Source organism: Carassius gibelio, chromosome A13 (genome assembly GCF_023724105.1).
Source record: "Carassius gibelio isolate Cgi1373 ecotype wild population from Czech Republic chromosome A13, carGib1.2-hapl.c, whole genome shotgun sequence".
Classification (NCBI taxonomy): domain Eukaryota; kingdom Metazoa; phylum Chordata; class Actinopteri; order Cypriniformes; family Cyprinidae; genus Carassius; species Carassius gibelio.
Window position 1 is genome coordinate 20,469,152 of NC_068383.1, and position 17,664 is coordinate 20,486,815.

The following is a 17,664-nucleotide window of genomic DNA, read 5'->3' on the forward strand; positions in this document are numbered from 1 at the left end:
GAACAACTTAAATTCCATCAGTTTTAGTGACTTAAGTTAGATGTATCAAACCATTATAAGTGTTTGCAAACAATGGTGCAACAGTGTTTCTGAGCCATTTTTTTCTTTGTGCTTAAAAAAAAGATTTATTTCTTTGTGCATTTATTAATACTGTATTGGTTGATATTTTACCAATTAAAGAAAAAAAGATAAAATGTATTTTTTTTGTCCACTTTTTTAATTGCAATTACAAATTTTTGTGCAGCCCGGTGATTTTAGTTTTCTTCCTCTATAGCCGCACTACCTGAATGAAGCTCTGCTCCTGCTGGCTAAAGTGCACTATGTTCAGGGACGCTACAGGGACGCCCAGGGCATGTGTGCCAGAGCTGGTGTGGATGATTTCACCCGCCACGAGCGGCCGGTCTACCAGCTGCGCATGCTGGCTGAGGCCTTTGTCATTAAAGGTATAAACAGTTGAGAGATCACTAATAGCTCATGAATCCTTCCTTATTATTGAATAATTAAATTATCACAAGGCAATTAACATACTGTATACAGTAATGCAAAAAGTAATGTGTTGTAGCTTCCTGCAGCCGTTCAGCATCGACACAGTCTCTTTAAAATTTTGACAATATTATTTTTGTGAAACCGTAAAAGTTCTCTCAAGTTTAGTGTGTCTTAATCGAAAAAAAAAAAAAATCTCTAAATGATTGACTTTCAAGCTATTTTGCGCGTAAGTTAAAAGACTATGTTCCTTATACAGCATGGCCATTATAATTGCTAGAGCAACTAAATTGTGCATTTATGAAGTTATCTTGTAATTTTCATTGCTTCATTCCACAGAGTATTTGCCTCAGGCATGCTTTTGTTGGACTCGTACCCAAGCTAAAGTGTACAGTGAAAAAAAAAAAGGCTCTGCATTGCAATCACAGAGAAGTCTGTTGATAGGAGTGTGTGTTTTCTTTTTTCATACCCTCGGACAGAATGTAAAAACAGAAGTAAAAAAGAGGCAGTTTTACGTCTTTGTCTACAGGGAAGCTTCTAAATATATATTTTTAGTCGTCTTTTATAAAAGGGGTTTTCCAGTGCATCACATCCTGTATTTGTAGAATGTCCATCAATAGTTTTTTATTTATTTATTTTTTTATCTTTTTTTATTTTCTCACACAGAACATTTTCTCACACTATTAACAAGTACCAAAAAGTATGTGGTCCCAGGGGTATGTGTATGTGTATGTGTATAAAAATGACCACCTGACAACATCAGCACTCCAACAGTAAAGAACACATATTGAAGTATTTATAAATTTGACTGTCTGTCCATATGTCTTTCTGTCTGTCTGTCTGTCTATCTTCTTGTATAATGTTGCCTTTTCCAGATCTACTTTCTCTACTCATCAAAAACAGTTTCTCTTGTATAGAGAGTTTCTTCTCACTTGTTAAGTGTTCATTTTGGTTGCTGTATACAACTCTTCTCTTCAGAACTGTATAGATGGGGAACTCTTTTTAACAGTAGTGATGTTGTTAAGTTGCCCTAATTTGTGTAGTTCCTCATTGTTAGTTCTCCTCTGTGTACTTCCTCATATAAAGCTGGAACTAGTGATTTCTGGGAAAAGTCAGTGTAGGTACAAGTCTTGGTAAATCTGAGATATCAAAGTCAAAGTTTTCTCAGTCACTTTGGTGCATTTCTTAAATCAGAAATGAAATTCGCAAAACTACTTGTACAACCTCCACATCATCTAGTCATTTATACACATCAGAAAACCAGTTTCTCATTTTTTTGAACAAGTTGCGATAGCTTTTGTACATTCATGCAATTGATTATGCACATTTATCTACATTTACTTACTAATGAAGAGAATGTAGATGATAAACCAATGATAAACCATTTCTCTGAAATAGCTCAAAGGTTCATCTCATGAATCTTCAGTTAGAAAGCATATACTGTATAGACAGAGGACAACACAAGAGTTACAAATTCTGACAATGGATTTATTTTTCATCTTTGTGCCCATATTTATTTTTCAATTTCTATATCACAATGGTATTGTAAAGGTTTTATATATATATATATATATTTTTTTTTTTTGGTCAGACCACTAGTAAAAGTGTAACTGGGAATTTTATCCTGACTCTTTCGATCAATATCCCACATACAGTAATGTGTAAATCTGTACTTTTGAAATGATTATATGGCATACATAAGCATATGGCATACTGTTCAATACAGTAACTGTCATCCAAAATGTTGCCATAGTTTGCATCAGAACATCCCTCCAGAGTGCAGTGTTATACTGACAACATGACTAAGTCTTATCCGTAAACTATGACACAAGGACTTGTCATTCTGATGGCACTGACATGTTCATTGACACAGATATTTACTTTTGAGAGATGAACTAAGGATTTTGAGCAAGAGACTGGGTTTTGCAGGTAATCCATGGTATTTTGCTATTTGTACAAGTTGTTTTGAGAAATATACTAACTGTTGTGCAAATCTCAAAAATGATTTGAGAAATGTACCAAAGCAACTGAGAAAAACTGTAAGGTGTCCTTTTTACACATTACATGTACTTACTATTATAATAGCAATTAATTATGTATAATTACATGCAAGTGACCCTAAGCCAAACCCTAATCCTCACCCTAACCATATGCCAAGTGCATGTAGTCAATTAATAAAAAAGCTTGAACAGGGCTCGGCATTACGCTTTGACATGAGCTTGTACATCGGACAAATAAATCAATCATTCACTTATTCGAATACAAAAGTTACTTGTCCGTTACTAGTCTCATCATTGCTCTATCAGGCATTACTTTTGCTTTTTGATATTTGCCTTAAATTGATTGCTGTCACTCTTTTTAACTTTATGAAGGACAATATTTTCCTAAACTGATTAAATGTACATGTCCCCATTTACGTTGAATTCTTACATGTGATCAGTACATTAAGTTACAATAATAAGCCACTATGGTTGTTACTACTCAAATAAAATCAGCATCAACAAACTCCATCTGTTAAAATGCATAAATAATGTTATTAGATTAATGTTTTACTTTTTTTGACATACAAATATGAAATGTTGGAAAAATGCAATGATACTTTTAAATATGAAATTAAACCACTAATAGTGGTGGCAAGTCACTTTCTTAATGAGTGAACCATTGATTCAACCGATTCGTTCAAACCGCTGATTCATTCAATAAATGAAGCAAGTAACCGTTTTTATAATTGGCTCACTGAATCATTGACTTGTTAAACGAAAGACATGTGTGTTTCTCGCAGATGTGTGACTGTTCTGCTGTGGCTTTGCTCAGAACTATTTTTGTATCAAAAATGGAGCAAAAACTGTCTAATATGTAAGTCAGTTAATATTAGTAGTTTTTTTAACTAAAGCTGTATAAAATCAATATCACATTAGCAATTGAGCTGAAAGTCAGGAAAACAGACCAAGACTCAATGTTCTAGACAGACTGAATAAATGATAAAGTCATTTGAAAAGACCTATTTGTTTGAGAAACAGTTACTTGCTCTCATGCTGTTTCTCAAATTGGCACATATCGATTAGGAATCGACCGCACCAAACACAGAGATCCGTTCTCGTCCCACGTGTCTAATTAAGGCTAATCAGCAGTACTGTAAATGGAGATGTACTGCATTGCTATATTCATTTAGCATGCCTGGGCTCCATGCTTAACTATATTTCATTCTCTCCCAAATCACTATAACATGATCTTAACCCAATTGTTCTTCATAAATGTTCAGGTTTGTCTTTGGACCATCAGTCTATGTCAGGTGCTTCCCGTGTTAGACTGTCCGAGAGAGAGGAAGAGTGCCTGTCCTGTTACCTCATGGCCTGTGATGCTGGCCTGCTGTACCTGCAAGAGCTTGACAAGGTCGGTGTGTGTTTTACGTCTTGTCAGGGGTTGGTTCACTCAGAACATATTTATCTGTGTAGACATGTCTCTCACTGTTGTCTTGGCATGTCTTGCTGCATTTTTAGCATGCATTACTGATTCAAATTTAAAGAGACAGTAAACTTCTATAAGTACTGACTCTAAATGCAAGAATGCATTCTGTGTGTGTGTGTGTGTGTGTGTGTGTGTGTGTGTGTGTGCGTATAAAATTGGTATGTTTTGTGTTCTTCTATCTTAATTTCCTCCCACCATTACATTGCATACGTGTTTTCTTCACTAGACTGTTTGCACGCCAAGTTCCAAAACAGCTAAAAGCGGTTCATCAGTCCCTCATTCTGACTTGGACCCAGGCTTCTTCCTGCAGGCAGCTCTTCAGAGCGCATACCTGTCACTGTTGAGGAAAGGGTGAGCCACAATTCTTTACCCACAATTCCCTGCCCTCTACATTGAGCACTCATGCAGCCATGCACACATTGTATTCACAGCACAGCTCGACTGGATCCATTTATGGACTCCATGTGAATATTTGACTGGCACTGTGTAAACCCACCGCTGGTATTCTTGTGTCAACATGACCAGTGTGACGTGTGGATGTGCCAGTCATGTCCAGCAGGTGTCAGTGTTATAACACAAGTGATTTTACGTCAGGTCTTGCTCTATCTTTTTTTGAGATGGGAGTACTAACAGACTGCAACTTTAAAATATTAGGACTGTCAATAGATTCAGTTAACAGTAAATATATTAAAAAACATAATTTTTTTTCCAGTTCCAGAAAGAATGCAAAATAACATGTACATTGTGTCAGTTTGTATGTATGATACGGAATGTGTGTGCACATATAGCCTATAATATATGTGACCCTGGACCACAAAACCAGTCTTAAGTGTGAGTTTTTCGAAATTGAGATTTATACATCACTGAATAAATACAAAGCTGAATAAATAAGCTTTCCATTGATGTATGGTTTGTTAGGATTGGACAATATTTGGCCGAGATCTGGAATATGAGGGTACAAAAATAAGAAAATACTGAGAAAATAGCCTAAATTGCCTTTAAAGTTGTCCAAATGAAGTTCTTAGCAAAGCATATTACTAATCAAAAATTAAGTTTGGATATATTTATGGTAGGGAATTTCCAAAATATCTTCATAGAACATGATCTTTACTTAATATCCTTTTGATTTTTGGCATAAAAGAAAAATCAATCATTTTGACCCATTCAATGTTTTTTTTTTTTTTTTTTTTTTTTTTTTTGGCTATTGCTAAAAATATACCCCAGCCACTCAAGACTGGTTTTTTGGTCCTGGGTCACATATATGTGTAGTGTAGTCTATAAAGACACCGAAAAGCGGTAGATTTCCGCACAGTGCTCTGAGACAGAAATCTGTGACTGTAAATTCTGTAAATACAGTTCTATATTTCTCAGACTGCATCGAAACACAGGTGAAATGCAAACACCAAAATCAATCAAAACAAATTCACAATAATGCAATATCATAACATCACCCACATTTTTGGACTTTAGTCTTTTTGTAGCAAAAATGTTTTTGCAGCGAATCACTGTTATAATGGCCACTTTAATAATATAGCCATTATTACGGTCTAAATGATATCTAGTATAATGTGAATGTATTAGAATTCCAAGATCATAAAAAGCTATACTGTAACACCAGGGTTACCAGGTCTGCGTAACAAAACCAGCACAACTGATACTCAGTACCAGCCCAATCGCGTTCCAGTGGAAAATCAAAATCACTCCAAAATAGTGTTCCAGGAGGTTAAAACCTGCACCATTAGTCTGCAGTGAGCAGGACACTGGCACACCATTTAAAACTAAAGTTTATCATAATCCTTCATCCTCGTCCACCCCCTTCTGTTTCTTCTTATTAATTAACACACACTCACTTGTACAGTAGTTGTATAATAATCATCAGTTTTACCTGTTAAGTCTATCAACATCTTATTTTTCACTCATTTTACTTCCCACAATCACTTCTGCTCATGTGTGTTAGTCACCTGGCTCAGGGGACACAACAGCTGCGGCGGGTCATGAGGGCTGTGGAGACTCGGGGGTCCCAGAGTTTTCGTAAGGTGAGATCTGGATAAACAAGATTTCTGATGCTCACCATCACACAGCAGTGTCAGAGTCAGTGGTTGTTATCTATTGTGTCGTGTTGTTCAGACAGTAGCACGCAGGCTTGCAGAAGTGTTACTGGGATCAGTGTGTGAGGAAGCGTACTGGGGTCCATTGTCTCCTCCACCACCCGGCTGGCTGAAGAGAGAAGGAGCCACATATCCCAAAGACGCCATCTACCCCTCACCCAGACCACCACAGCGCTACAACACTGAGGGGTCTGACTCTCTCTTTCCTTTTCCATTCTCTTAATAGTCAATTTAAGTTTTCATGTAGGAAACAATATGTACATAATAAGAAAAAAAAGCACAACAACTTAACAAGTCAAGTTTGATGACAAACTTTGACGTTGGCTTGATAAATTACAATAACTTTTAAAAGCTTGAAGTTTGAATGTTTCACTCTGATAAGACATTACATAAGTCAGTCCAATACAAACTAATTTAGACTCTTAGACTTCAGACCCCATTAGACCAGCTTGACCTGTTGAAAAAACAGCATATGCTGGTTAGGTATGATTTGAAGCTGGGATGCTAGTTTGAGCTGGTTTATGCTGGTCCTTTGCTGGTTTAAGATGGTCCTTAGCTGGTTATGTACTGTTCCTAAACTGGTCTGACCAGCTTAAGATCAGCACATGACCAGCGGAGGGCCAGCATAAACCAGCAAATGAAAAGCTTTAACCAGCATCCCAGCTTCAAAACATACATAACCAGCATACTAGCTCAGCCAGACTGGGAGACCAGCTTAAACCAGCTAAGACCAGCCAACCAGTTTAGGCTGGTTTTGGTTGTTGCTTGGCATTGTTTACATGCTTCTGGGAGTTACTAGAATGTTCTTACATTTTCTTAACATGCTTTAATATGTGGAGTATTGTTATCTTTTTTTTAGGTTGTTTATATCATTTTGTAACATCGTTAGCAAGCTTCTAGCATGTTGTCAACACATTTAGCACATTGCTAGCATGGTAAACATGTTGATAGCATGTTTATTGTAAAATATATCACATTTCTAGCATTTTTGACATGTTGCTAACATGTCTCTAGTATATCTTAGCACATTACTAGCATGATTTAGTATGTTGCTACAATGTTTGAACATGTTGCCACAATGATTTAGCATGTTTCTAACATGTTTTAGCACATAGCTAGCATGATTTAACCTGTTTGTCGGCATGTTTCTAAGTCACCTTTATTTATATAGTGCTTTAAACAGTTTCTAACATGTTCTAGCAAGTTGCTACCATAATTTAGCACATTGCATATTTTACATTTTGATATTTGAAAAAGTTTCTGGCATGTTTAAACACTGTTAGCATGTTTTAGCATGTTACTAACATGTTGTAGCGCATTACTAGCATTATTTAACACGTTGATTGACAGATGATGAAACAAATACAGGAAAACTGTAATTCTGATCAGTCGTAAAAAATACAGCACACTGTGAGAAATTCCTAAAAAGCTGAGCCTAGTTTGGACGAGTTACTTTTAGTACTTGTTAGTAATTGTTAGTAATTTTAGGAAAATCTTAAATCAGTTTGCTTTGTTAAACGAATAAGTGTTAATTTGAGCAGTTTAATGTGCAGTAAATATCACTGCTCTTTAAATTTTATTGTGTACATGAGTCATAGGACTGTATTCACGAGAATCAGAGAACACGAACAAGAAGATGAGCAGAGGACAGTGCTGGGGTTTGTTTGCCGGGTTTAATATTCAGGTCACGGCAGGATGCTGTAACTGTACCTGTGAGTCTGCAGACGCCAAGCAGAGAAAGGAAAAATACAACAGAGATGAAAAGAGATGGAGAGACTTTTGACAGTGCATCTGTAGAACAGATATAAGAACAGATGAAAGAAATATTCCAGTTTCCCATTCCTGGTGCAGCTTAGTAGCACACTATGATGGGACTCCAGATGGTATGGAGGGAAGCTCAGTTAAAGGCTGAAACACACAAACATTACGTTGTTGACATGTTTTTTCCTTTTCCTGTTGCCACTCTGCAGAGCTTTCTGTCCACAGGACGTGGTTGAAGAGGCGGTGCTGTTGCTCCTCATCACAGAATCGATGGTGAGACAGTCCTCCTCACATTCATACTTTCTTCCTTAACATGCTGTGTTGTGACGTACACTGCTGTTCAAACTTTTGAGGTCAGAAAGAATTTTGTAAAGAAATTGAAACTTTTATTCAGCAAGGGTATTACATTGATCAAAAGGGATAGTAAATATAATTATAATGTTACAAGAGGTTTCTATTTCAAATAAATGATCTTTTTACCTTTATATTCATCAAAGAATCCTATATATGTATAAGGGTTTTCTCAAAAATATTAAGCAGCACAACTGTTTCAAAAGATAATAACTCTGAAGACTGGAGCAATGGCTGCTGATATTTTACATTTGCATTTATTTTTAACCGTTTATGCACTACTGAAGTGAAGTGACATTCAGCCAAGTATGGTGACCCATACTCAGAATTTGTGCTCTGCATTTAACCCATCCGAAATGCACACACACAGAGCAGTGAACACACACACAGAGCAGTGAACACACACACACACACACACACACACACACACACACACACACACACACACACACACAGCCATTTATGCTGCGGCGCCCGGGGAGCAGTTGGGGGTTCGATGCCTTGCTCAAGGGCACCTAAGTCGTGGTATTGAAGGTGGAGAGAGAACTGGTCATGCACTCCCCCCACCCACAATTCCTGCCGGCCCGAGACTAGAACTCACAACCCTTCGAATGGGAGTCCAACCCTCTAACCATTAGGCCACGACTTCCCCTTTTACATTTATTCATTTATTCATTTAGCAGACGCTTTTATACAAAGCGACGTACAAATGAGGACAGTGGAAGCAATCAAAAACAACAAAAGAGCAATGATATATAAGTGCTATAACAAGTCTCAGTTAGCATAACACAGTACACGTAGCATGGGATTTGAAATAATATAATAAATAAAAAGAAAACAGAGAGAATAAAAAAAGAATAGAGCAAGCTAGTGTTAGAGGTCTTATATATATAGACACATATACACAATTGAATTTTATGCGAGCAGCTATTGGAAGCCAGTGCAAATTGATAAACAGAGGTGCGACGTGTTTTCTTTTTGGCTCATTAAAAATTAGTCTTGCTGCCGTGTTCTGAATTAATTGTCAAGGTTTGATAGAATTGGCTGGAAGACCTGCCAAGAGGGCATTGCAATAGTCCAGCCTGGACAGAACAAGAGCTTGAACAAGGAGTTGTGCAGCATGTTCCCAAAGAAAGGGCTTGATCTTCTTGATGTTTAATAAAGCAAATCTGCAGGATCGGACTGTTTTAGAGATGTGGTCTGAGAAAGTTAACTGATCATCAATCATAACTCCAAGAACAACAAAATATATATATATTTTAAATATATTAAAATAGAAAATAGTTCATGAATTGATTGTATGTACAGTATTTTTATAAATTCAGTCAGACACATCTTTCAAAAACATGAATTCACAAAAACCTTGCCTACCCCAAACTTTTGAACGGTACCGTACATTGTTTTTCAAGATAATAAGCAAATTTTGACACACATAGGGTTCAGTTATTTTATTTACAGACCCAGACAGTTTTACTAGAACATTTTAACATAGTAATTATGTTAACATTGCTATAAGATTGATTGCATTATATAATAATTGCTGTTAATAGCATTCATCGTCTGGTTGACTACGTCTTGTATTAATTTTTCCAAAAATGTCTGCCATATGCACATAAACTGCTTGTCACCACTAATAAGCTACTACTAAATAATGGAAAAAGAACGAAAAAATAAAATACATATTTCCAGGATTTTCATTTTCGGGTGAAACTATCCCTTTAACATATGGCTGTTTAACCCTACACTGCACATTTTGTGTATATTTGACACTGAATATCTCACTATTGAGCTGATGGGTTGAATCAAACACGTCAGATAAGAGAGTCCTCTCACTGTCCCGTGCAGGCCAGCGGCGAGGCGGTGATCAGTCGCTCACCGGAGCATCAGGAGGTGAGGGAGAGCAGCATGCAGGACATCTCCTCCATCTATGACCTGCTGAGCATCGCCATGGCCAGGAGGGGGCAGTATGCACTCCTGTCAGAGGTGAGATGAGTCAGCACAGATCCCTGTCCACCCCACGCTTTGCAAACAGGAGCAAGTGACCTGGATTTTATGTACTAGCTTCTTTGTCATAAGTAGCCTTTTTCAGTCTGTCGATCTCTCTCTCCTCTTCTCCCAGTTGTATGGGTGCTTCTTTCCCCTTCCTCCTTCGTCCTGTCCTTCTTTCAGTAGTTGAGCTGTTGTGTGGTGGGGAGCGTTTACTCAGAGACGTTCTCAGGTGAATCTGAATCTAAGTTCATTCAGTTAATATCAACTGAATCTATCATTTCTTTGGTACCCCGCTGCCATTACTCATGCCTGCGTGTATGTCGAATCTAAATCCCTCTCTCATCAAATTTAAGCTCACTTTCTCATGCATGTGCCATGATGTGATGTGTACAGGATACACACAATCCCCTATCCGTGCTGAAAACAACAAGATCCTTCCTAGAATTATTTTACAATGTCAGCCGCATTATCACTTTCTTCCCTGAGTTTCTTTCTGACTGTGATGTGGTTTGTCATCAGTGTTTGGAGCGGGCCATGAAGTTCTCCTATAGTGAGTTTCATCTTTGGTATCAGCTTGGCTTGTCTTTGATGGCAAGTGGGAAGGTGAGATTCATGTCCTGTTGTCATCATCGTTGTAATTTGCTTTATTTTTGATTCAATAAATATGCTCTAGTAACCGAAAGAAAGAAGATACTGAAGGTTTTATCTAAGTTTAATTGAAAAGGCTTTATGATAGTTCACCCCAAAAATGAACATTCTGTCATTCAGACACCCTCAAGTTGTTTCAAACCTGTGTGAGTTTCTTTCTTTTTATTTTGAAGAACAGTTGACGGTAGCCATTGACTTTTATAGTATATAAAAAATAAAATACTATGGAATGGCTACCGTTAATAATATTCTTGTTAAACAAACTCATACAGGTTTGAAACAACTTGAGGGTGAGTAAGTGGGTAAAATATAACTAGACATGTTAAAAAATAGTGTTAAAGGGATATCCAAAAAATTAATATTCTCTCATCAATTACTTGCGCCTAATGTCATCGCAGATCTGTTGCTACAGTAATCCATACAACTCCAGTGGATGAATACAAATCTTCTGAAGCAAAACAATAGGTGTGTGCAAGAAAATGCTCTTATTTTAAAGGGGGGGGGGGGGGTGAAATGTTATTTCATGCATACTGAGATTCTTTAGCTCCGCCCACACGTCACGCCTCCAGCCGGTCGTGTTTTTCCGGGAAAAATCGGTACAGACTATCTTTCTCTTATGAATATAATAAAACTAAAGACTTTTTGGAGTTATGAAGGATGCAGTACTACTCTATAGGTACTCAAGATTAACAGGATATTGAGTGAAAACAAGCATTTCACCCCCCCTTAAACATTTTAACTATAAATAATAGATGCACCCAATTATTATTATTATTATTTTTTTACTGAAACATATTAAAGTTTTAAATTAGCTGTAAAACTAAAATAAAGGTGCACGTTTTGAAGCATTATGTGAGTATTGTGAAGTTTGCGCAGGAAGCGGCACGGAACATCGCGCTTTCTGACTGACATTTATGTCAAATGTTGCATTCTCAACACAATACAACATTTGACCAGAAGCAATGATTGATTGTTCAAAATAAATAAGTATGTACTACACAGTAAATAGCATATATTCGTTTCTTAAATGCACCTGTCATTGTGTGACATCGATTCATCCGCTGGGGTCCTATGAATTACAGCCATAATGACTGTATGTGCTTTTTAGTGTGTCAACACTACTTTACTTGTCACTTTGTGATTACAGAGATGGGTTATTTTTCTAAAATCTTTAGTTGTGTTAATCAGATGAAAGAAAAAGCCATAAACATCTGGGAGGACATAAGGGTAAATAAATAAAATTGAATAAAAAAGGGTGCACTATCCCTTTAGAACTGTGTAAAACAATGCAGTGCTTTAGAGCGGGTTGTGTAGTAACAGACCACCAATCATAAACAGACTCATTGTCTGTCTCATTGAATATTCATGAGCTTTTTACAGATGCAGGAGCAAACGCCAAAGTGTTTTGTCTTTCTTTTGTATTATGTTTCAGAAGTCTTACAATAACCTGAACAATTATTTGTGACATCTCCATACATAGACAAGCAGTTATTAAAACAGGCCGTGCTCTTTGGTGTGTAATCTACTTGTCCAGGCAATGTTATTAACCTCATGAATATGCAAATGAGAATGCTCATCCAGGGTTTACGGATGTACTGAGTGATAATCCAAAATTATCCTGGGTTAATGATTTTCAGGAGTAAAGGTTCATGCCTCTTCCGTGGTGTTTACATGAATGCAGAACACTTACATTACCATATCATAATATCAATATCAACATATATATATATATATATATATATGAATTGGAAAGCTGTAATATTAATGTTATTTTACAGAATGAGGGTGCAGTGTCAGTGTTTAAAGAGTGTGTGACAATGAGACCACAGGACCCCATCCCACCTCTGCTTGCAGCAAAAGTGTGCATCAACCAGCTGCACTGGGTGAGAGAAACACAAAAAGCACATGTGCACAATATACAGAATCATTCAGCAAATCTAAGACAAAAACAAATAAGTGCTGTGCAAAAAGTTGTTTTATTGAACAATTAAAAGCAATTAATGCTCAAATTAAAGCTTAAAGAGTTCCCGTCTGAAAATTTAAAATAATAATATTAATAAATTAATACTTTTATTCAGCAAGGATACATTACATTGATCCAAAGTGACATTAAATACATTTATAAAGTTACAAAATACTTAGTTTAAACAAAAACGCTAATATATATATATATTTTTTATATTATTATTATTATTTTTTTTTTTATATAAAATCAGCATATCAGAATGATTTCTGAAGGATCATGTGACACTGAAGACTGGAGGAACGATGCTGAAAATACAGCTTTGCATCATAGGAAAAATTACATTTTTAAATAATTTTACATTGTTCATTAAAACTTTAATATTTCACAATATTGCAGTTTTCACTGTATTTCCGGTGAGCATAAGAGACTTCTTTAAAAAATGGACCCAATGAATACATATGTTTTAGATTTTGAATGAAAATAGCATTGTGCATTTCAGGAAAATTCATTGGAAATATTCACTTTGGCTTCCATAAATCCATAAATCCATAAATCCTAATCCCATAAATCCTATATAATCCTAATATTTTTATATTAAAACTAGCCATGTTCAAAGTATTATTAATTTAGAAATGACCAGATGAAATTACAACTGTAAAAGAAACATTAAATCTTTTTTCTTCAGATATAAAATGCTCTTATGTGCAGTATATATTGCTCAGTTCTAGAAGAGCTCTAGATTCAGATTACAGGTGACCTCTGTTTTACATTAGTAACATGTCCGTACTAGTTATACTGATAAGACACAATGCAATGTCACAACACTATCAATCAAATTCACCCTGCAGCACTGTTGACAGATTATGGCACATCTGTTGGAAGTGTAGCTCTGAATAGAGACAGCACACCATAAGAGGCTTATAGCACAACATCTGGCTTTAATGCCCGACAGCAAGCCATCCCACAGTCACACTTCAGACCGGCCTTTATCATCACAGCATCAAAACTGAGTAGGGGATTTGTCCTTGATGCTGATTCATGTCAGCATGTAGAGCATTTAAATGAAGGAATATAATGTAGTCATGTTTACATTACTCGTCAAAATGAGTTGTTACATTTTTGCATTATATGCTTAGGCAGTTTCTATGACCTTAACCATTTTTTTTATACAATACCGTTAAAAAGTTTGGAATAAATATGATTTTTAATATATTTTTAAAACATTTCTTTTGTGTACCCAGGCTTTGTTTATTTGGTCCGAAATTTAGTAAAACATTAAAATTGTGAAATGTTATTAAAAATGAATATGACTGTATTCAAGTTGCAGTTTATTGCTGTGATTTAATGGTTCTTATTATTATCAATGTTGAAAACAGGCGGTTTTAATTGGTGTTTAATATTTTTTGTGGAAACATTTTTTTTAATTTCATTTTTTTAAATAATGAATTTAGAAAAGATTTCTGAAGGATCATGTGACACTGAATACTGTCGTAATGATTTATAGCTTTACATCACAGGAATAAATATTTCAAAATAAAAAAACGTTCTTTTAAATGTACGAATATTTCACAATATTAGAGTTTTCCTGTATTTTTGATCAAATGAATGCAGCCTCTGCGAACATGGTAGACTGCTTTCAAAAACATTTTGAACAGTTTTTATTACCAAGCACATTTTTACATTTGAAATCGTAGTTTTTATTTAGCTTATGCTTGTTCCAAACTACAGTTTATGGTCACCGATGATACATTTTGGAAAGTTTCTTGTTGGGTTTCCAGGTCAGAAGTTAACCGCTACACTACTCCACTAGTTTATCTGATTGTGAGTTGAGAAGCACTGATAGAAATCATCCAAACATCTAATGCATGTGTAAATGTGTGTGTGTGTCAGCTGGAGGAAGCAGTGACCCTCTCAGCAGGTGTGGTTGCATTAGGAGAGTGTGCTGGGGAGTCTCTTCCTCGAGCTCATCTGGCCATCGGTCTGTGCTGTAGTCTGCAGGCCTCTGACGGTAAGCCCGGCCTTTAACCGTGAACCTAAAGAAGATCCTGTCCTCAGCTGCTCTCTGCTCCCTCATGTCTGCAGTGACTCTTTCACTCTGTGTTTGCAGCTCCGCTGAAAGCTGATCGCGATGAGTTCAACAGAAGAGCGCTGCAGTCACTACAGAAGTACGCTTCATGTTTACCTCTTATATTCCATCATGTGTACTTTACACAGATTGTGTTAAAGAGGCTTCCGCCACCCACTTTGTGTGGGAATTGTTTCAGTTTATACTATGTCTTTTATTAATATTAAAGCTGCGGTAAGTAACTTTTGACGCTCTAGGTTAATAAACAGAACTGCTTGCATCTTGCGGAAGAACATCGTAGCCGGAACTACTTCTCTCTGTTTATGTCTATGAAGAATCACAAAGGTACTGGGTTACTCCGCCGCGGTATCCCCGAAGCAATTTAAAATAGTCCGAATATAAACACTTATTATAGGTGCACCCTAGTGATTCAGGACAAGCCAAAAACACAGTTTGGAAAATGGATTCATGGTGTACTCGCTTATTATATACCTTTTTCTACATTTTGAACACAAACAAAGTTACGGACTGCAGCTCTGATTGGATATTTTTTACCGGGAGCGATGGAGTTTCTGCAAATGCCAATAGGACAACTGGGAGGAGCCAGAGGAGCTTGATTTTTTCACAGATTATCTGTCTCATATTCTACTGTCAGGACATAATGACAGGTTTAACAAATATGAAAAAAAAATATTTTTACAAAAGTTACCTACTGCAGCTTTAAAACTACCTGCTAAAACCACAGTTTCCAAGTTTGGGGTCTGTAAGATTTGTCTAATTTTTGTGAAAGAAGTCTCGTATGTTCACCAAGGCTGCATTTATTTGATTAAAAATGGTAAAACAGTATTGCTGTGAAACATTATTACAATTTAAAATAACTGTTTTGTGACTCAAGAAACATTTCTTATTTGCAGTGCTGAAATTGTGCTGCTTAATATTTATATGGAAGCCATGATTTATTCAGGATTCTTTGATTAATAGAAAGTTCAAAAGAACAGCATTTATTTGAAATAGAAATATGAAATGATGTAAAAGACATTACTGTTACTTTTTATGAATTTAATGCAAAATGTAATTTCCAAATAAAAATCAATTCCTTAAAAAAACAATTGTAATGACCCCAAACTTTTGCACAGTATTATAGTATATCTATATGCAATTATTTACTGTCTTTCAAAAACTAGCGCTGTCAACAGATTTAATCACAAATTATCGCCTGATTATTGATCAGTCTGAAACTGGTGATACATAAATTTGCTGAGTCTCAAGATAAAAATAATATTTACCATAAGCATATTTTATTAATATTAATATCTCAAATATTTGACAGATATTTGGGTTATAGTTCATGTGTTATGGAAACCTGATTCTCAATCACTTCGAATTGTAAATCACATTATTATGCAGTTTTAGAATTTGTTTGAAGAAATGCAGTGTCACGGTTAATTCCTGCATGCACACTTAGTGAAGAGTCTGTTGTGAGATGACGGACAGAGGTCATCCTGGTGCTATTGTGATGCACACTTCACATAGACTTGTTTGTTTGACTTCAGAGCACATGCCCTGGACCCTGAGGACCCTCAGATCTCCTTCTACCTCTCTCTGCAGCTCGCTCTGGTCCGACAGGTTAGCACGTTAGCACATCAATCTCACTGACTACATGCAGAATCAGGTCAGGATATCAGATGTCTGTTCTTCATATCTTCCATTTTTGCACGACTGTGGATTTTTGTAGCTTTTGTTTACACGTACGGTATGATGGTCAAGGTCATGTTATTGTGTGATTAGTTCTTTATCTCATCATATTCCCATCTACTGTGTGTGACCTCTTGTGTTTGCGGTAGGTGTCAGAAGCGATGGAGTCGTTGCAGTTGGCTCTGAATATTCATGGGGATGATCTGCACTCTCTACACCTGCTGACTCTACTGCTCAGTGCCCAGAAACACTACCAGCACGCCCTTGATACGCTTAAACTCGCCGTTCTCCAGCACCCGGACAACTTTAAGTATGTTTTAGGTGTTCGTTCTACTTCAAAAAACTTGACATGTCTGTTGAGGGACCATCAATATAAAATGTTAACAGATATTAAGCAGACAGTCTACTAATATTCTAATGACTGGTAGTAAGTAGTTGCAAAGTTAAAGTTAGTAGAGTGCCCGAAGTGGACTATCAGAATAAAGTGGTATCCATTCATCATTCGCAAGAACACAAAAAGAAGATACTTTAAAGAATGTTGGGAACCAAACAGTTCTGGCTACCATTGACATCCATTGTATGGACAAAAATACTGAGACATTTCTCAAAATATCTTCTTTCATGTTCAGCAGAAAAGTTTCATTTTTGGGTGAGCTATACTTTGAAGTCCCGTTGTCTGAATGTCAAGTCAAATAACTTTGAAATATGTGTAATATTGCAGTATTATTGCAATATCGCAGTCTTAAATTTTATAAGATCTTTGTTTAGTGGTTTGATTAAATGTTATGCCTTGTTATATATCTGTCTGCAGCCTCCAGTGAGCTGCATGATAATATTTAATGGGATATTTCACCCCAGAATGAAAGTTGTCATCACTTACTCCACCTGAAGCTCTTCCAAACCTGCAAGAATTTCTTTCCTGTGTTGAACACAAAAGAAGATATTTTGAAGAACGTTAGGAAACCAAACAGTTACTGGCTTCCATTTTTTCCTACTATATCCCTACTAAACTTGAACCTTCTGCAAAATATCTTCTCTTATGTTCCACACTAGAAAGAAACCTGTACAGGTTTGGAACATCTTAAGGGTGAGCAAATGATGGAAATTTACATTTTTGAGTGAACTATCCC

At 36.3% G+C, this 17,664-nt stretch overlaps 1 protein-coding gene across 2 annotated transcripts in view; it reads left to right on the forward strand.

Moving 5' to 3' along the window:
- ttc7a (tetratricopeptide repeat domain 7A) overlaps nucleotides 1–17,664 on the forward strand; it is a 30,498-nt gene that overhangs the window by 2,453 nt on the left and 10,381 nt on the right. The window contains exons 3-15 of one of the 2 annotated variants that reach the window (XM_052613627.1): nucleotides 275–443; nucleotides 3,746–3,876; nucleotides 4,178–4,302; nucleotides 5,909–5,987; nucleotides 6,079–6,248; nucleotides 8,030–8,093; nucleotides 10,017–10,154; nucleotides 10,680–10,763; nucleotides 12,587–12,691; nucleotides 14,665–14,782; nucleotides 14,882–14,939; nucleotides 16,393–16,465; nucleotides 16,684–16,844. In XM_052613627.1, coding sequence (XP_052469587.1) covers nucleotides 275–443; nucleotides 3,746–3,876; nucleotides 4,178–4,302; nucleotides 5,909–5,987; nucleotides 6,079–6,248; nucleotides 8,030–8,093; nucleotides 10,017–10,154; nucleotides 10,680–10,763; nucleotides 12,587–12,691; nucleotides 14,665–14,782; nucleotides 14,882–14,939; nucleotides 16,393–16,465; nucleotides 16,684–16,844 — 1,475 coding nt within the window. Of the gene's footprint in view, nucleotides 1–274; nucleotides 444–3,745; nucleotides 3,877–4,177; nucleotides 4,303–5,908; nucleotides 5,988–6,078; nucleotides 6,249–6,286; nucleotides 7,943–8,029; nucleotides 8,094–10,016; nucleotides 10,155–10,679; nucleotides 10,764–12,586; nucleotides 12,692–14,664; nucleotides 14,783–14,881; nucleotides 14,940–16,392; nucleotides 16,466–16,683; nucleotides 16,845–17,664 lie in introns of those variants that run through there. The other variant, XM_052613628.1, reaches the window with a different exon arrangement.